The sequence below is a fragment of the Protobothrops mucrosquamatus genome, unplaced genomic scaffold, assembly GCF_001527695.2.
Source record: "Protobothrops mucrosquamatus isolate PMUCROS unplaced genomic scaffold, P.Mucros_1.0 scaffold491, whole genome shotgun sequence".
NCBI lineage: Eukaryota > Metazoa > Chordata > Lepidosauria > Squamata > Viperidae > Protobothrops > Protobothrops mucrosquamatus.
In genome coordinates, this window is record NW_015386809.1 from 114,340 (window position 1) to 135,296 (window position 20,957).

The 20,957-nt window shown below is 35.9% G+C and overlaps 1 protein-coding gene across 1 annotated transcript; it reads right to left on the reverse strand.

Annotated features, from left to right (window-relative positions):
• Positions 1–1,508: 1,508 nt before the first annotated feature.
• Positions 1,509–20,742, reverse strand: CEP76 (centrosomal protein 76). The gene is made up of 12 exons (XM_015816757.1): positions 20,598–20,742; positions 17,988–18,143; positions 17,047–17,128; positions 15,553–15,777; positions 13,753–13,938; positions 13,162–13,259; positions 11,859–11,987; positions 8,723–8,914; positions 7,241–7,407; positions 6,206–6,539; positions 4,035–4,252; positions 1,509–2,356 (listed from the first exon to the last, which is right to left on the reverse strand). The coding sequence occupies exons 1-12, from the start codon at positions 20,658–20,660 to the stop codon at positions 2,218–2,220; spliced, it is 1,989 nt and encodes a 662-aa protein (XP_015672243.1). The 5' UTR covers positions 20,661–20,742; the 3' UTR covers positions 1,509–2,217.
• Between the last annotated feature and the right edge of the window lie 215 nt (positions 20,743–20,957).

A 20,957-nucleotide genomic window follows, 5' to 3' on the forward strand; every position in this document is an offset into this window, starting at 1 on the left:
GGCAAGGACCTCTGACATAGAGATCTTTTAAAAGACTTTTTTCTGGTCATGCTGATATGTGTGGAAGCTGCAACCTAGTGGTAGATGAACTTTAATTTAAAAAATGTTGACTATCCTGACACACCCAAGTTATTTTCTGGGCAACAGTACAGAAGTAGTTTGTTACTGCCTTTTAGGATGTTTTTTCCCTTCCCAATTTAGCCTACAGCCTTGGTTAATTCTTGGCACAGGCAGTTAAGCAAGATTTCTACAAGCCAAACAGGAAATCATATTGGGCCAGAAGGAGCCTTGGCATGAGTTTAATGAGGTTGCTTCAGACAGACGGATACAGTCCATGTATGCTTGTGTTGGGCTTCAAAGATTTAGTGAGCCTTGAAAGTGAAATCTGTGCTCTAAAGAACAGATTTCCTGACGCTTCACCAGCAACTGTGGCTGGCATATTTAGAGGCAAGATGGTCTGCTATGCAAATCACAAACAACTGAGAGGAATTGACTGGGCTCCTGTTTTTATAACCAGGAATGCTGACTTCTGATTGGTCTTTAACCAAACTCTTTTCTGACTGGATCTGGTTGGTGAAGGTTGATGAGCCCCCCTATTGTCTAGAGTCCATGTTCACTAAACCCTGAAGCACAACACTGCCAAATCCATAGCTCTGTCCACATAGTCTTTACCTAAAATTAACCTAATCATAGTTCACTCAACACATTTCTCAATTTGCATAACATACTAAATATAAATTATTCTCATGATCTGGATTTATAAGACATGTTGGACTGAAATGTGATTAGTTAATCTATGGTTCAATGAGTTGTATGAACACAACCTATAAGAAGAAACATAGGCAGCAGAGGCAATAAAATCTACTCAATTGGATTCTGAGGATCTCTTAATCTGAGATCCCTTTGGCTCTGGAACTATTATTCACTGTTATTGTGAATATATTCACTATATTATGAATTCATATGAATATCAATATAGAATATATTCACTAAATTATGAAATGTATATGTGTAATATAGGTAGACAGGCAATATTTCCGCAAGCAGGCTGAAGGCTGGCTTAAAGCCATTTATGAAAAGCATCGGCTTAGTCAAATTTTTCAGGAACATCAACAACATAAACAATGATATATTTAGTTGCAATATAGAATCAAAATCTGAATTTTAGATTAGCTGCTCTTGATTTACGATGCAAGTATGCATATTCATATCACAAATTAATCATTGTCCATAACACCTATGGACAGAACGAATCCCTTTTCTCCATTTGATTAGTATTTAGACTTTGTGTAAACTATTACAGTATGATTATACAGGATGTTCCCACCTATCATTTTAATGGATTTTCAAAAGAAAAACTATGTGTACATTTTAGCTGTTTTAATTTCATTTTTTTTGTTAGAAACCTGATCGAGATTTTTACCAATTTAAACTTGCGTAAATCATTATTAACACACATTTTATTCCAATAAAATATTTAAAATACATTATACAATTTCTGTCATGATATACAGTATAAAATTTCATAGACCAATTCTAACAGTATAGCAATATCCTTTATTAGGGATCCACCATATTGTATTCAAATATTTGTTTTTAAAATCTCCTGAAATCAGGAGTGATAATAAGATTGTGCTGCCAAAATCTAGAGGCAATATTCCTGAGTTTAAGTGCCATGATTTTTGTTACTGATGCTGCTTTTTTATTCAGAGAGTGAGTTGAAGTGGGGAACCTCCAAAGAGGTTAACTCTGAAAAATAAAAACCAGCATTTTAGCTGAATTTTGGGCTGTTTGGCTTTTTTTCAGGATTTTAAGGATAGGAACAGTTAGCATATAGAAGGCAATCATTTCCAATTCCTCGTTTAATTTAAAGACATACCCAAAATAGTAATTCCAGGTGTTATTTTGTTTTTTTTTTAAAGGCTCTAAAATGTCAGACATCACAGACCGCCTCCTGTAGCTCTTTGAAAGCTGAGGAAGCTGAATGGCAATCCCAATACCCTCCAACATGTACCACCCAAGCCTTAAATAGCTCCTTTGGTGTATACATTTAAGTAGACATAGAAACTAAGTCCATTAAAATCAATCCAAATGAATTCTGTTTAACCATGTTTGAGACCAGGATCAGCCTGCATCCATAACACACACAAATATTTGACTTTCTATAAGGTTTGCATGTAATAGCACTCACTTTCTCCCAAATATGCAAACAATTTCTTAAAGTACACAACGGTATTTGCAAGCAAGCATGATCCAAACTGCACACGCAGATTCAGGATAGGTGAATACTCTGACACGAACTGCAAGTCTCACTTGGTCCCCTCTGCAGCACAGAATTTCTTCACAGAAAGGAGATCTATTTGAAAGAAGCAGAAATACGAAGAGCTACTGTAATTTGATTGAAATAAATAACACACACAGCATATGTTAGGAATACTAATTATTACACAAAAATATTAACTTATTCAAGTTAGTTTAGAATCACACTATATAATAAAAGATTTGAAAGGGGGCATTTAGGCCACCAAATCCAACCTTCTGATTGAGGTAAGAATTCAAACAAATTGGCCATCTAGCCTCTCCTTCAACACAGCAATGAAAAAAGAGCCTTCTTCATTTCTGGACAATTGGTTCTTCTCTATTAGAAAGTTTCTTCTAATTGTCATTCAAAAATATAGCTGAAATCCATTAAATATTTAGAAAGAATAGATCTTAATCTTCTATGTGACGTACTTTTAGATATTTGAAGAGTGCTCTCATATCCCACTCTCAGTTGTCTTTTCTCAACATACTCAGCTACTTCAATCTCTGCTCAAAGGACACATTTTGTAATCCTTTGGTTGAGTGTGATTTTCAAGCCAGGAATAATCATTAACCTATCTACCATACTTAACTAGCTTGCTAATCTGCATATCATAGTGTGCATCAGACATGTCAAACTTGCGACATCACGTGACGTCGTGTGACGCAATGCGGTGGGCGCGGTTTCTTTGTGACGTGTCCGGCCCACGGGCTGGCGGTTTGACACCCCTGGTGTACATTATTATCCTTCCTAACATACAATTTAAAGCCTTACTAACCAGGCTCACTGTGCTTTGGCTGAACACATTTATTGGTTTTATGAGCTATGATCCATCTTGTGCCAGCAGCCCATCATCTACACAACTCAAGTTACATCCCCAGAAACCAAATTGCAGCTGTTGACACAATTTGCATAGCCAATCAGGTTGTTTTATTTAAATAAATTATTGTTCACTGAAATAGCAAGAATTATAGTTGTCTAGATTCTGGCCTTATCCATTAGCCAGGTAATAAAAGTGCAAATAATTGCAGGTAAACTTAAATGTCTAGCAGTAATCTCCCATACCTTCTCCTGAACTCAGACCATGCACAGAAGAATGGAAGCAAATGTTTTAGAGTCTCAATCCTGTCAACAAAAGCTAATGATAGGGTCAGGAGAACTGGCAGGGTTATTTTCTGTTTCTTGGTAAAGATCATATACCAAGATAATCAAAGCAATTTCACCATTAATAAGTCTAATTAAAATGGATCCAGAAACTCAGTATCATTCTGAAGCCCTTCTTAATAAGATAGATTTTCCACATTAAATGGTGGTTGTATTACCCCATAATGGGGAAGTACATCCAAACTGATTTTGTTTCTGCTAGCTAAGACTAGTGCATTATTCTAATGTTATTAGATTTTTATTCTGCCTCTTTTATATATAACTCAAGGCAGCAAACATACCTCCTATTACTTTCCTAATAACCACCAATTGTGAAATGGGCTTAGCATATGGCCCAAAGTCACCCAGCCAGTTTTCATGCCTAAGGGATGCATGGAAATCAAGTCTCCTGGTTTGTAGATCAGCATCTTAACCACTGCGCTGAACTGGCTCTCATAATTTTCTCATAATCTCTCCAATTTTCTATTCTGTTTGATCTGATATTGAATTGGATATCTTATACAGAATTATAATATCAGACCAGTATCTTAGATAAAAATTATATTGAAAAAAAGGAAACAAGTTTTACCGAAGACATGCAGCAAATGCTCTCCTAGCATTTCTATACACAAAATGGATGGGAAATCCTTTGAATGTATGACCATCTGGTACTGCTCTCCTGATAATATCTTGAAATTCTTCATTTCCTGAAGAAATTCCCGTTGTGCGTTCAAGTTCATAGGCTGCCAAAGCTGGTGACAAGAAATAAGACAACTGGTTGTCCCAAACTGTTGCAAGACCAAGATCCTATAGGTTGACAAAACAAAAAATGAATTGAAAATTGCCATTAATTATAAGAGATGGAGTAACAACTAATTTTGCCGGTTTGTCTTTAGAAGAGCTTACAAACAAAAACAACTCACAATTTAGCTAGGTAATTTAATACTCTACCCTCACTCATAATATTTTTAGTTTACAAATCTGAATTATAAAACAGAATGTCATATGCCCTATGATATTTATAGGAAAAACAGGTAAAAGGAAAATTACCATTTCTTCGAGTCCTTATTCTATACTATTAAACTTTGTCACTTGAAATTAGCCATTGTAAGGAAATTTACAATTTTCCCTTTGTAAAGTTATAAATGTCTGAAATTTATAAGCTTGGTTTTCTTAAAACACTTGGACAAGGGTCAGAAGACGAATGTTTAAGAAAGACTTCAGCAGCTTTTTTTCTGATAGGAGGTACTTTTATAAAAATGTAAAAATTACATTACAAAGTTGGCCAAATTTTCTTGAAGACTAAAGAACACAAAATTGTATATTATTTGACTATCATGAGGTTTAGCTGGAAATGTGCAGGACAAAATGGGTGTAGACCACATTACAAATTACAAACACCATGAACTATTTTTTTCTACCAGTAGTATGTTTCCTGAGAGAAGGAGAGAGGGAGAGACAGAATGGTCTAGAAACAATCATATTTAGCACATAAGTACTTTGACCATTGTAAATTTTTTAATGTACAATAAGAAAAAATAGTAATATTAACTAATTCGAAATCTAAACTGTCTTGATCTGCCACCTAGTGGTGTAATGGATGACATGAAACCTCTGGGCTCTAAGCCTCTGAGCTTCTTCAGTCACTTTGCCCAGCAAAGACTAATATAAAATCTTCAAGCTTTTACCATTCTATCCAGGGATTGTGTACAAATGAAACCTTTTCATCTTTTCCATTTTATTATTTAAGATACTCAGAAGAAAAATCCAAGATTATGTGAAAATCCTATATTCATCCAGATTAAAAGGTTAATAACTACATAAAGCAGTGCTCACTACTGTAAATAAACTTATAGATGTCATAACCAAGAGGAACTCGGCCATGTGCTCTTTTTAATTTTTTAGAAAAATAGTGAATTCATTGTAAAGGGTGAAGGGGTGGAGAAAAGGAAAGCACAGTCACTGTCATATGATTTCCCACATGATTTCCTACCATTTCACTTAGCCACGGAGTTGCCAGTCACAATTGTGGTCCCTAAATGAGGGGTACCTGTGCTTCTACTCAGAATTGATTAGAATATAAATATACATTCTTATTTTTAATTAACAGTAATGAACTGTTTTCAGATTTACTAAAGCAACTCACGGAATATAATTCATTATCCTTTGCCAGAATTAGTTTCAATCCTACTTGGTTTCTGGCTGTTCTAAACAGTCATACTATTTTACTCTGGCTGTTCTAAACAGTCATACTATTTTAAACATTATGCTGTATGAAAAAGATCTGAGTTGAAAGCAAAATTACTGAGTCTGATAGAAAATAGGTCGTATGATAGGAGTATCCTGACCCGGTATTGTTGTAGAAGAACCAAGGACAGAAGCTGAAATAGGAGCAATTTAAAAACCAGAAGAAGCATTTAAGATATTTAGATGCAGCATTTAAAAATAAAAAAGAAATATGTGGCAAATTTTGAAGAAGCATACATTTAAGTACATTTTCAAAAAAAAAAAGGTATGACGGTACATCAAATGTTTACCAGAAAGTTGCTCTGGATTTATGAAAAATATTACCAGTTTAACTAGCAATTATTTGATGAAAAACTTTTAGCTATACAAATTGCTTTCGTGACTAAGATGCCCAAACAGTGTTCAAGGAATCTGTTTTTTGTTTATAAGGGATGCTGTAACTTAAAAGTAAATTGGCTTTATTTTTAAAAAGTAAATGTACATATTTCATATGTACCAACTAATGATACCTACCTTCCTATGTTCTATGACTAACATTCTAAATTGCAATTCTAGTTCATTGCTTGCTTCCGCAGCATCAGTTGTGGAACTACAGAGAGGAGGAAAAGGTGGAAGTGCAGTTGTGGCCCCTGGAGAACACACAGATTTGATTGCTTCTCCACTCATTGGTTTCCATTTGGATTCATCATGCAAATCAAAGATACAAATTTCTACAGCATCAGAAGGCTGGCAGTTTGCCAAAAACTTCTCATGATTGAAGATACATCCTATTGTTCTGTAAGGATATAGTGCCTTGGGTTGCTTAACATTTGGAGGATCATCCGGTTTGACAGGGTTGTGGATGTACCTAAAGAACAAAAGGCATGCCTTAATACAGCAAAAGTTAAGTTAAATTTTAAAGTAATCTAAATGGATTAGCTTTTTAATCGACATTATGCTGGCATAGAGGAATTGCTGATTGCTTAGCTATGATTAAAAATACAGGGATGGGTTGAAGAATACACACTCTTTCATTCAACAATACGTTCATAAATACCTATGCAAACTCAACAGCTAAACCTGAATCTCTGTTCTTCATTTCACAATGTAGTATTTCACTGTCCTGTCCTCACCCTTGTACTTTAGTCACCTTTCATTCTTATGCCACTAGTTTTTCACCACAAAACAGGCATTTCCATTGTAAAATTGCCCTGAAAAAATGAATGTTGAATTGAAACACTGGTTGCTTTAAGTGCCTGGCAAGTCCACAATCAAGCTACCTAACCAGAATTTTGCCACTTATATACATTACTGAGAAATTAACTTTTGGGGCTATACATTTATTCTCATGGATTGTACATGTTGCCAAGTTGCTGACTTTTGAGTTCAGAATAGTAATTATTTTGCATGGCATTTTAATGAGGTAGTGTGTTCAGTCTGAACAGAAACATGTTTTGTTAAATAATTTAATGCAATGAATGGTTAAACAAAATTAAATGCTTTCTAATACAGTTTGTATTCTGATGTTTGAATTGTCATAACTTACCATACTTTTACTAATTTTCTTACCTATGTCCTGTTAAACTCTCCCAGAAAGTAGTTACTCCATCAATCCCATAAGTCATCACCCATGTGTGAGGAGTGCCTTTAGCTTTTGTTCCTACACAAACAAACGCTTCCATCCCAAATCCCAACAGAAGACTACACAAAAGGTTAGCATGATCTTCACAATCACCCTGAAGAGGAGATATAATAAATGTAGAACACAAACTCATAAGAACTATTTTTATTTTTTTACAAAATAAAACTTAATATCTAATTAAGATATAAGTAATGTAGCAACTATCTAAGAACTATATGAGTTCTTGGGTCAAACAAATTATCATTATTTATCATTATAAATATATAGAAATATGCAAAATGTTCTCCTCTACACATGAATCATTTCCTATTCTGGAAGGTTGATGTTTGTAAACGTCCAGATTGGTGTGATCTAAAGGAAAATGAAAGGCTGCAGAATAATCTCTCTCTAGAACAGAACATATATGCACATTTACCATTAGTCTAGATTCATAGATTACCAACAATTTTATTACTGTCCAAGTCTCCTCTGAACCATCCCATTCTTAAATAGTTCAGCATCTTATGGAAATACATTTTCTGCACTATTTCCAGAATACCTTAAACTACTTCCACTTTGAGGAATTTATTTCTGAAATTTACTTACCCTTCCAGAATGGTAGAATCTGAATAGTTTCGGCATGATCCAAAGGAAAAATGAAAGGTTCCACAGGTAGTCCTTGAGTTACAATTGTAATTAAGCCTGCCCATCACAGTCATAACTTGTCATGGTTGTAAAGCAGGCCAGTCATGTGACCAACTTGATTTTATGTGGCAGTTGTTTTTTTTAGTGGCAGTTGTTAAGCAAACCAATGGTTCGCTATGAGTGCAAAAGTAAGTGTTGGTTTGGGGCAAAATGTCTTAAAATATGGTCATGTAACTGCAGGCGGTTGCAAATGTGTCCTGGCTGCCAAATGCCCAAAGTGTAGCCACGTAATTGCAGGGGGGGGGGGAGAGGCCCAACTGCCAGAACTTTGAATCTGGGTCAGAAGTACCCCAGGTAGATCAGTTGGAACTTCAAAGGACTACCTGTAATGCTCTTCAGAAGGTTTTATTCCCAAACAGTTGGATTTTCCATATCCTCAGTTAACAAGAAGTTACTGAATATATGCTATTAGAAAATGACACATGCACACATTTATGGGAGAAGGAAAACTCAGGCAAATACCTCATTATTTTATATAGGAAATATAGGTTAGAATTTGTTCCTTATTTAGCAATACTAGGAAAAGGCACACATTGAACTTTGCTGCTTAACTTTAGTTTTCTTTATGTCTATACAGGACTATAGCATGCAAAATCATTTAAACTCCATCGTTTCATCAGTTCAGAGGCATGATAATTCACAGGGCATCTGGATGAAAGCCATCATATTCAATTTTGCTTGAACTAGGAGTTAATAATATAGAAGAGTTAAGATTTAAATTATACCTTGTTTCGACAGAGAAAGGCCAGAAGAGAACACCATTGTTCTTGTTTACTGTTTCCTCCCCCAATGATAGCGGCCTTTTCATAACCGATCACGTTGACAAATCTTGCAGCTTGCCGAGGTGTGTCCAAAAGTCGGCCTGCTCGAAGTGGCCTAATGTATGAACATACTGGCCTGTTTATCCCATTTTCATCCTGAATGTAAAATGTGTGTAAAAAAGTGAATTAAATCAAATAAACTTCTGCATGCTTCAAGAATTACTATGAAGAATGAGGATGAAAAATAGTTCCCACTGTTTTAAGGAACTCATTTGTTTGCTACTGCTTTTTTTCAGGATGTTTCTCAGACTACCTCTCCTTGTTTAGTTTCTAAATCCAGATAAAGTCAGATAGGAGTTGCAATCTCTTAAGATCTTAATTAATTTTAACCCTAAAAAATATCTATATGCAGCTTCTCATTTCCCTCCCCCTTTATCCAGTTGCTTGCTTCCTGCCTCACCTCCATCTTTGGTATAATTGAAGCACAGGTTTCAATTTCCGCAATTGTCTACCCAGCATACTCCCCCCCCCCTTTTTTTTTTTGCTTTTTCTGCTGGAAATGTGAGGGCTATTTTGAATAAGAGAATAATTGACTATATGTATACAAAATCAATATGGCACCTTATTTTATTCCATTTTTTTACTTAGGCAATTATACACAAATGTGGCCAGGCAATTATACACAAATGTGGCACACGTACACATTATTTGTTTAAAAGTACAAAAATACAATTGTGGAACCAAAGAACAATTAAAGCCATTTGAATTCAAGGATAGCATTACTAGATAGTATATTGCTGAATTATTTCTGTGTATGTGTATGTAGTTGTATTATAATTTTCATTTAATATGTATAGATTCTAGAAAAAAACCTCTTGGCCTAGTTTTTTTTTAATGATTGCTATTCCCCACACTTTTAAAGAGATTCCTTACAAATAATGTAAGGACAATATTATTCAACAAGGCAATATACAGACAGATGTTGACTTTAGCCAATTCTCCCTACAGTCTGAGCACCATCTCCCCACACTACTGATAATCCTCTAATCTCCAGATCATCTTTTGAAAGAGCACCGAGCAATCGTCAAAAAACTATCACTGGATTCTCTTATACTAGTCTGAATAAAACACAGTGATTACTTTTAAAAGAAACAGGTTGAGATAAAAATTTGGAATCAAGGCAACTGAAGTCATAGATCCTAAGTAGCTTTTCTTTCCAAAACATTTTTTAATAAATCATAGAGTCTATTTTCTGATAATCAGACTGCTTAATTATGTAAATTAAATTTGGGGGCTGGTAGTATAGCTGGTGTTCTGAAAGAGTTTTTTAGGCCTGATGATGAAAGTGTTTGCTTATTCATAAATCAGCTATCTTACTGGGTGGGTGGTTGTGCATCCTCAAAACTCATTTACTAAAAAGCAAACCACTGAGGATGTTTTCTTCTACTCTAATAATCACTCAAGGTGGTGTGCTGGCTTCCCAAGTTACCACTGTATTTTTATAGGAAGATGATCACAAAGCACTCTGCTGAAGCTGCTTACTTTTTTATTTTCTAAGAATGCCTAAAGAAACATCTAAATTCAGTTTTCCATTTAAATTTTTTTTAACCCCGCACCCCAAAATGCCATATGGAAATGGTGTTTGGATAGCACTGCAGAGGTTATCTATCTAGGAACACTGAGGGACCCAAGTATAAATGCATATGAAACCAGAAAAAATAACATTAAACTGGTCTATTTGCCCAACTTGATACTGGGCAGATGATTTGGGACTGAAAACATTCTATGCAAAAATTCAAACAGTTAACAGCCATACTGATGGGGACCTTTAGGAATTGAAGCCCGGAACACTTGAAAGCACAGGGTAATAAAATCCATGAAAATAAAACCAAATAGCAGCATCAGAAAACCAACATATTTCAGAATAGAAAAGGAGCTGGAAGGGACTTTGGAGGTCTTCTAGTCCAGCCCTAGTTTCAGGTTTTATGCTATAGTTTCTTCTAGTTTCAGGTTTTATGTTATAGGATGTATGGAGAAGGCTTTTAGCAACCATTAGGTAAATACCAGCTTAGCCATGGAAGGAAGATGAAGGTAAGAAAAAAACCCTCAAGAGCATCATACCTTGATTCTTTTTGGTATAAAAAGGAGTACCAAATTTCTGTCAGGTTTTTTGTTATTACACTCTATCTATATACAACTAAAAGTCTCATATTTGATTGTAAATATTAATTGGGTGAAATTACAAGACATAGGGCAGCAATTATTGAACCAAGGTAGCTCAAATGGGCTAATTTTTAGAATGCTACCGGTAGGACCTGTAGGAATGAAATTTGGGGAAATTGTGGTTGCTTCAGCATCACCACGTCTTCTGACTACACTTCCCAGAAATGCATAGGTTGCATGGTACAAGAGAAGAAAGGAAGGCGATGTCCATGCCTTTTTCTCACTTCTCTCTGGTCCTTTAACACAATTGGCTGGCAGCAGGACCTGACGGCTGAGTGGCAATTGGCTGCTCTGGAACAGAGGCTAAGATCTAAAATCTCCCAACGAGGAAAGGATGGAGGGCGTGACTTGGATATCTGCTGGTGAGGTAGAGCTAACTAGGGAGTGCTGGCGATCGACAGGTAAGCCTCCCTGGAGGGAGCCCTTGGGGACATGGTGGGAAGGAAAGTGGAGTATATTTTTCCTTGCTGTCCACGGCTCCTTTGTTCCTCCTCCCCTCTGAATAGTAGCAGGCAGTTCCAAACATTAGCTGAGGAGAGGAGTTATTTCTAACACTTCCTGCCAGCTTCCCACAAGCAACATCAATGGGGAAGCCAGCAGGAACCTGGAAGTTACTCCTAATACCACTCCTTTTTTGCTCACCCAAGATCATTTTGTTTATCTGTTTAAGTAAGAAATGTCTCTAAAAGGATGACTCAGCTGGCATGGGTTATCTAGTAAATAACAAACCAAAATTCCTAAGAATTTGTGGTATTTGTTTCCTTACTGGTGTAACTTGAAAGGTTAACACATACTGAATTCAGGGTAAATTTGTTCCTTCAGCCTTTTATTCACAAATTATATAAACTATAAAGTCTAGAATATGGAATGGGCAAACCTGGGCAAATATTTTCACTAGTCTTGAACTGTGTGAAGTCCTGATCTGTAAGTATTCTCTCCACCATTGCTTTGCATACACAAGAAACAAACGTTCCTTTTCTGCTGTTTTCTGCCGTTCTAAAGAAATCTGTAATTGAAAAAACAACAACCATGTGCTTTACTATTTGTTTCAGTATTCTTTTCTGAATTCAGAAAATTCCATTATAAATCATAAAATATATGCCCTGATAGTGTAAATTGAACTAATGGCTAATGGCTGTTACTAACAAAATACAGTAAATATTTATATAATTCAGGGTATAAATAACATGTCCTAGTGTTGTACTGTAATTAAGCTCGAATTTTAAATCAGAATGTGCTTGGTTAATAAAGTGTAAGATACATTATTACTATATAGTGTACTTGTGGCTGACTAACACATTTCAAGAATGATTAAAGTTTCATCCAGACTTGTGCCACAGCAAAACGAGAATACTTTGCCAGTAGTACATTTTTCAGCATATTGATCAATTTTCAGAAATCCTTTAAAGAGAATTTTTCTTTCCCATGAAGCTCCATGCTTTTGCTCTAGCTTCTTTTACTGCAAGGTTAGGTAAGATTTATCTAATACATACAAAATTAGAAACAGCTTTATTGTTGAGGGCAGATTGGACAGTAATCCTAAAGACTTCTCATAGTACCATCTCCCACATAAATTGGCCATTTGCAACAGAAAATGTGAATTAGAAGGCGTATGTGATAATATCATGAAATAAATTAGAGTTGCTCATTCCATGTTTCACATTAATTTTAATATTACATTAACTTTGATTATAGGTAGTCCTTGACATACAATTCATTTAGTGACCGTTCAAAGTTACAATGGCACTGAAAAAAGTGACTTATGACTGTTTTTCACATTTACAACTGCATCCCCATGGTCATGTGATCATAATTCAGACACTTGGCAACTGACTCATATTTGTAGTTGTACTGTCCCGGGATCATGTGGTCATTTTTTGCAAACTTCTGATAAGCAAAGTCAATGGGGAAGTCAGATTCACTTAATAACTGTGTTACTAGCTTAACTGCAGTAGTTCATTTAACTGTGGCAAGAAAAGTCATAAAATGAGGCAAAATTCACTTAGCAACTGTTTCATTTAGCGATGAAAATTTTGGGCTCAACTATAGTCGTAAGAATGTTTCAAGAAAACTACATGCTTGATAAAAAAGAAATTTTAACTTGTGAAATAAATATTAAAATTTGCTTAACATTAAAACCAGTCTGAATTGTACTAATATTACTGTTAATTACAACATACCTGAGTATTAACTATTTCCTGAGAAAGAGTCTTGTTAAGTTTTGGATAGATTTCAAGTTTGATATTAAGTACTCCAACAGAAACCTTTGATTCTGAACCTTTGAACCAAAAGTTACAGAAGAACTTTTGAACTTAAGAAATAAACCTTTTACTAGATCAAACATTCAAGGTATATACAATGTCTATATACAGTATTACTTACATTTACAACTAGGTTTATCATAATTAAAAGTATTTTACACTACTTCCTCTGTAACTTGGGAGACAGTTTTCCCAAAGTAGAAATTTAAATTTTCATAAGAATAGTTTGGACTATTAGCAACTAGTAAAACAAAAGGAATAACAGAAAATAGTCCAGCTACTCCGATTGATGAATAAAGGGAAGATTAACAGAGAAGCTAGACTTTCTGAAGTTGTACCTGAGATGCCATTCTGTTTCCCCCTACATGTATAAATGTTATTGCTAAAATTCAGAAAAAGTACTTTTGGGAACTTTCTTCCATGAAATACATTTTCATATTAATTCCATCTTCTTTTCAAAGTTGCACCCAACATCATTTCCCCTAATGTTAAAACAGATTTTAAACTTACCTACACCAAGAAGTTCAACTGCCACATTTGTTATCTTGTTTTCTGCACTAAGGACAGACCGCCATTCTAAGAAATAGGATGCTACTAATGTGGTCTCACCCGAGGTGTCTGTTTTGATCAAGACAATGTGCACTGGATCACATACGGACAGCATAGTGGTAGCATCAACCATTTTGCTTCCTTCACCTGTCAACATCACATCCAACTAGGGTTAACTAAAACGTCCAATTAAAAGCGCTTCCCATTCATATTGCCATTTGTTATCTATGTAAGTACTTAAAATTAATAAATAATATTCAACATATACATGAGATAATATTACATGAAAGTTATTATCATGACATTTCAGCAACTATTTACAACCAGTTTAAATCATATAGGAAAAACAGCTGGGATTGGACGCAAGGAAGGAAATTTTGATTGAAAAAGGGTTAGTAGAGAAAAGCACCTTATTCCCATTTGTTCTACCAAAAATCACTGAATTAATATAAAGGAAGATACCAAATTGACTATAATAAAGTAGCTGGTTAGCTTGCTGTTTCACTGAAATATAATCCACAATAGTGAAACAGTATTTCTAAATAGGCTACCAAGTTTTTAAAACTGGTGAGATACCAAATATGCTAGAAATCCTTTCAAAAAAGAGGAGCTCATTTGAATTCAGATTACATTATATGAGGCAAGTAATCTGTTTATACAGCAGCTTTCTAGCTTTATTCATTAAAATGTTTAAAACTTTATGTAAAGAAAAAATCCCTGAAAATGCCATCTTGTACAGTTCTACTCAGAAATCCATCAATTTCTCTGAGATTTATACCAGGACAAACAACTTCCTGAGCTTCCACCTCTAATAGTATTTTCAAGTATATGCTTAGGGATGCATGGATTTGGTATTTCATACAATATTAGCATTACAGGCAGTCCTTCTTTAATGATTGTCTTGTTTAGAGACTGTTCGCCATTACAATGACAATAAAGTAACTTTATGATTAATTTATACATTTATTTATGCAGTTAAATGTATGTATTTATGACTTAAAGCAAAGGAAACCTGAAATATGATCATAAGAACAGTCACAGCTTCACGTAAAACTGCTTTGCTTAACAATCAAGTAGTGGCCCCAATCGTGATTGCTAAATCTATTTAAGATATGTAAGAAATTTTGACCAAGACTCTAAAAAATAATTGCAAATAAAACAGCATTATTCACTTTAAACTTTAAACCACTTTTAAAACAACTGATATTTTTTTATTATTTTCAGTTTCCTATAAATATATGAAGTGAATATATAAAAGGAAAACAGGTAAACTTTCAAATCTGTTGAGTAATTTGATGAATGCAGTAATTTGTTCAAATCATATGCACAAACCATTGCTTGATCTTTAATTTCAAGGCCAGAGTTAACAGATTTATGACCTAACTCATGTTCAGGAAAATTTGTTGGTTTGTTTTTGTTAGAAGACTGTGTATAATTCTGAGACATCACCATGACATGAGAGGCACATTACACATCTATGCCTTTGAAAAGAAATCAATCATAATGCTTAAATTAAAATTTTCAGTACAGTAAGAGTATACAATAAAAAAGGAAGATAGAAAAAAGAAAAGGAATGAAAACAGGAAAAACATAGTAGTTACTCTTTCCATTCTTCTACAGTATCAAATAATTATCTACTTATTTATCAAAAAGTCATCAATTTGATCTTTCTTCTTTCAACCAAAGGTTTTCAGTCTTTTAAATAAAAATGTGTCATTTTTTGTAATGTTTAGATTCTGATTAATGCACAAATTTACTTACCTAAAGTATCCTTGTGTACTTCGAGCAAAAATCCATCACTGAAATCTGGTTCACAGGCACATGGAACAGGCTTAGAGCGGAAACGCTGGTTCCGGAAATGTAAGTAAAGAGTGAAGGTAGAACAGGTTTGACCAGGCAAAGGTTCAGGTTCCTGAAGATGCTCTAGGAAAGCTTTCCCCCCCAAAACCTGAAGGTAAAGATATCTTCGTGTTGGATCAATATTTGCTGTAAAGTATCGGAAAAATATAAGGTAATACAAATGGTATGTAAAATAAAGATAGCAATGTTTTTTTTAAATCAATAGGATCTTCAGAAGCATTAAAAAACTTCTTTTAAAATAAGAATGTGCTTTACAATGTTCACCTAATATTTATTTTAAATATTTAAGTTATTTTCCCATCAAATCTATAATAGTGTTTCCTTTTGACCAAATTGTGACTTATTTTAAAGCAGTGGTTCTCAACCTTTTTAATGCCGCGACCCCAACCGGTCGTAAGTCGAGGACTAAACCAGTCGTAAGTCGAGGACTAAACCGGTCGTAAGTCGAGGACTAAACCGGTCGTAAGTCGAGGACTACCCAACAGGTCGTAAGTCGAGGACTTTCCCTGCCCGGGAGCGCCGCGCATGTGCGGTTCCACCCCCTGCGCCGGCCGAGGCGTAGCTGGCAAGCGGCAGAGACGGAGCAGGCCGACCACCAGCTGGCCCAGCTCAAGGGAGGTAAGGCACCCGCCGGAAAAGGGGGAAAAAATGGCGGACAAAAAAAATGGCAGACAGCCTTGCTTGGCGACCCCCATGAAATGGTCGATCGACCCCAAATGGGATCCCGACCCACAGGTTGAGAACCACTGTTTTAAAGGGTACTACAGCGTTATATTATTTAAGATCTAACAACTGTATTACGATATATAAATTTTTCATTTGTATACATATCTATCAGGCAAAAAAATAAGATTACAGAGAGACCTTGCTTAGGGACTGGGACCAGATTTTCAGTTGCTAAGCACAATGTCCCCTGACTACACCCCTTAATAATGGCAGTTCTTGCTTACTGTCATTAAACGAATCCTACAACATTAAATGTGACATCACGTAGTCGCCATTTGTGACCCTCTGCCAGCTTCTCTATTGAGTTTTGGAAACTGGCAATGAAGGTTGCAAATGGTGATCATATGAACGTGGGATGCTGCAATTTCATAACTGTGAGCTGATTATCTAGTAGCCAGAACGCATTCACGTGATTGCAACTGTCGTAAGTAAGAGGACTGATCACATGTACTACTGTACTTGTTCAGCACTATTAAGTCATCATTAAACAAGGACTACCTAAAACAGAGTTGTTTTGATATGAAATGGGCAGCAAATAAATTTAATAAACAAACAAATTTACAAAAGGATGCCTAAAACATAGAAAGGAAAGAAAATGAAAGAAGTGTAAACAAATCACAGAATGAAACTCTTATCGTTAAAGTTTTATCAAGATAATATGTAACATACTTTTTTTCAATATTGCTGGTTGCCTGTCAACAAAGTGTGTAGATGCTTTTGGAGTGGAAACTCTTTCCCTGTCATTTATATCCTACAGATACAATTAAAATAATATTAAGGTCATTTTCAAATCAGATTTTCTTACAATTCTGTAAATCTTTATTTTTAATTCTTTATTTTATTCTATCAAAATAGCCAGCCCAAGAATATAGCTTTATGATTCAACACTGCTAAATTATCTTTTGCTGGTTATTCTAACATCCATAAGCAAGTAAACTCTTTAGTATGTATTTTTTGAAATAGGCATTAAATAAGAACATTCTAATATTTGCATTTCAGCATGCCCAGGTATTTTATATTCTCTCATTTGTTGTTTTGAAAACTAGTATATTCGTCAATAATTACATACACCAAGTTCAGATCCATTTTGGCCACAAGAGGTTGTAGCTGAGGGAGAAACAGGATGTTTATTTATCTTTTATTGTTTGGTGAGAATACATTAAGTGGTAATGGTAGTAGAACTTTCTCACTTCTATTAAATTCAGAGATGGAGAAATTTATTATGCTTATTCTCAGCCTTTAAGTACTCAGTGAGGTCAAATTTGTCATCCACTTTCTGTACCTTTTTTTGAACCTCCTGCAGAGTGGCTTCTTAAGGATATAAATGAGATGGCATAGCAGGCAGAGGCAAGTTTATACCTAAGAGGCAACATACACCAGGAATGGCCTTCCTTTTGTGTCCTAACTTCTTATAGCTGTTGTATTTCCAAATCAAGCTGCATTTTGTTCCACTTCAGTAGAGAAACAGAATCAGAGTTTATATTGTTTTAGATAATTTTATATCACAAAAAAGCCTGTCAGAAATTCTTTGTTCAAGAAGAGCACTGATTTTATTATGCACATTCATGTTACTCCAGAATGGGTTTTTCTTAATGCCAAACTGTACTCACAGACACAAAATTGAGTTCTTTCATAACATCATCAATGATTCCTCGTTGTGTTAAGGCTTTAATTAGATCTTCCTCAGATAACTGCTGATGCTGAGGTGCCAATTCTTCTCTTATGGTCTCAGCAAGAACTGCTCGAATTCTGCTATGAACATCCATCTAAAAGGAAACATCTTTGTTAACGATTCCTAAAATATATTACACCCAATCTTTTAAATAGATCATTCCAAAACAAGAGCAGGATAATTCCTACATGAAAGTAAGTCCATATTGGTTTTTCCATCAGTAGAAGGGCTTTTTCCAATGCACAAAAGGCATAGGCATCCATCAGCAAAGGATAATATTTTTAGCCATTCATCTTTCCTTTAGCATTTCTGTAAGATCTTTCTGACTATCAGAACTGTTCAGCATAAGCATAAGAGCAGTGCTTGCAGGACCCAAGTGGTAAATTTTCAGAAAGGGATTGTAAACCCGCCATCCCCAACTCTGCTATTAGTGGAAATCCATTAGTGATATTCATGATTCAATCAACATCTAAACAATTATAAAGTTGTAATAAGTGCTTCTTTTTAGCTACTAACTTCAAATGCAATATTAATGTTCTATGACTCCTCTTACAAACTACTCAACAGCACTAGAATGCACTTTTACCGTGTTTCCCCAAAAGTAAGACCTACCCCGAAAAAAAGCGCTAGCTTGACTTTGGAGTGGTCTAATATACGCCCTGCTCCAAGAATAAGCCCTAGTTTTAGGGTGAGGCACATAACTAGAAAGCTGTGGTGGGGGAGGGGAGTTGTCCCACGCTCCCCGCACCCACTTGCCTTGTAGCCAAGCCTCTCCTCGCTGGCCATTTCTTCTGCAGCATCCCCAGGCCTGCCGATGTTGAATCCATAGCTTGGTTGTCAGCTGCAGTGGCCTTCTGGAAAGGCCTTTGACTGTGAAATGCAGGCTGGAGCTCCATTCTCAGTTGCAGAATGAAGCTGGTCCTTTGGCCACAGAAGTGAGCCGGCTGGGCGGGGCTCTTGGTGCCAGAGGTGAGTGGAAAAGACCCCCCCCTGAAAATAAGATCTGGTGTTTCTTTTGGAGGGGAAAAAAAGGACCAGGTCTTATTTTCGGGGAAACACGGTATATCCATGCTTCATAAATATTGGCATTAAATCTTGATATTTTCAGTGTTTCCGTCTTTTCTTCATAACTGACTCTTCAAAATGTATTTGTATTTTTTAAATTAAGTCCTGAATTCAGCTAGGTAAGTTAAATATTAGTCAGTTTATAATTTATAGCCCACTATACATTTACACTTCCACTGGTTATTTTACTGATTTGTACGTTTTTAAGCACATATTTTTACAACTGAAAATAAACTTTTAGCACAGGTTTACAATTTTATTTTCATTTTATATGTAGTTATCAAATGGATTCAAACAAGTTTTTGTCCAGCTTATTTATTGTATTACTGCCTTAATACTCTTCCTTCCAACTATTACTTGATCAACAACTGGCAGCTGCATTCTAAATTTTCTATCATACATTTAGAACCTTCCATCCTTCTAAGATTGGTAAAATGAAGGCCGAGATTGTTGGGGCAATATGCTGATTCTGTAAACCGGTTAGAGAGGGCTGTAAAGCAACATGAAGCAGTATATAAGTCTAAGTGCTATTGCTAGAACTGACATTTTTCCAGAAGGGAGGTTTTAATTTAAATCTTCACCGTCCTATATCAGTTTAGTCACAACAATGTATCTCGGTTAACTCAGTCATTCCACCATGCCACTTTTTCTTCTCTGTCATCTCTTTTCAAATTCATCAAAACAAATCAATGACCAGGTTTAAGCACTGAGCTTATGCCCAAAATTGGCATTATGTAGTCTCAGAGCAATATGCACCCAAGATCTCCTTTTTATCATTTTTGGAACTATTTCTAATCGTAACTGATGAAAGGTTATCACAAAGTTTCCTTCCATTTTTTATTTAGGAAAGTTGCAAGATAAGCCTTAAATATCATCATTAAAAACATTAAAAAACAATTTCCACAAACTTTCCTGCAAAAGCCCAAATTCCCTATTTCCCCACCTCTTCCACAGCCCTTCATCAGCCCCTCCTAAATGTTAAAGGATGTCCAATCCATCACAAAACATAATAAAAAATAAGCTTACTTTTCGTAACACAAACGATGCTTTACAATCCACAACAGACAACTTGTCACAACATCCTAAGCCACAAGCGTCATATTTGGACTTAGCATGTGAAGCAAACCTGAATATTGCCTTGATTTTCTGAATCACAACAATGCTCTGGGGAACAGCTAAAGAGCATGTAAAGACTTGAAATGAACAAATAAAAATAGGTTAGAATTACTTTCCCAAGAATTGCAACAATGAATTCGCATCATTATTAGCTTGCATTGCTGTCTAGTGTGCTACGTGAACAAAATTCTCGAACTGAGTTTTATAGTTTTCTGTGTCGGGCGAAACTGGACAAGAGTGGGGGAAAAAAACTATGATTAAATTAAACACGGGCAAGTTCGTTGTGGAATACCCGCCAGTGAGATCACACACAGGCTATAGCTGGGGTGGTTAAAAGGAGAGCCGAGCAGCGAAATAGACCCTTAACCTTCGTCAGCTGCTGGTGAATGATTTCCTTTAGTTCCGAGGCTTTTTCTGGCGGCAAAGCCATCTTCCCCAACCGGCGTTACAGAAAGCAGAAATCGCGTCGGTTCCCAAGACAAACTCCCTCCGCCATCTCCGGGAACGCAGCCCCAAACCGCCCGCACCTCCCGCCCTCCCGCTCACTGGCCCGCCCGCGCCCTGCCTCTGCTCTGCGAGCACCCATTGGCTCGGTCGTCAGCCAACCAGGGCCTGATGCCCCACCCTCGTTTGGGCAGCGGTCTTTCATCCCAGCCATCTTGCCAAAGTGCGTCGGCTAAAGTCTGTCCTAAACAGTCGCCTGAGAAAAGCCGCGCCCCTTTCTGTT

Bases quoted from the DNA above. Each gene is read 5' to 3' on its own strand.
- CEP76 (XM_015816757.1), bottom strand. From the start codon at position 20,660: ATGGCTTTGCCGCCAGAAAAAGCCTCGGAACTAAAGGAAATCATTCAC. The intron at 7,408-8,722 runs GTATAATTTAAA...TCTCCTCTTCAG, and splicing joins CCTTTCTCTGTCGAAACAAG to GGTGATTGTGAAGATCATGC. The intron at 4,253-6,205 runs GTAGGTATCATT...GTCAACCTATAG, and splicing joins TAGTCATAGAACATAGGAAG to GATCTTGGTCTTGCAACAGT.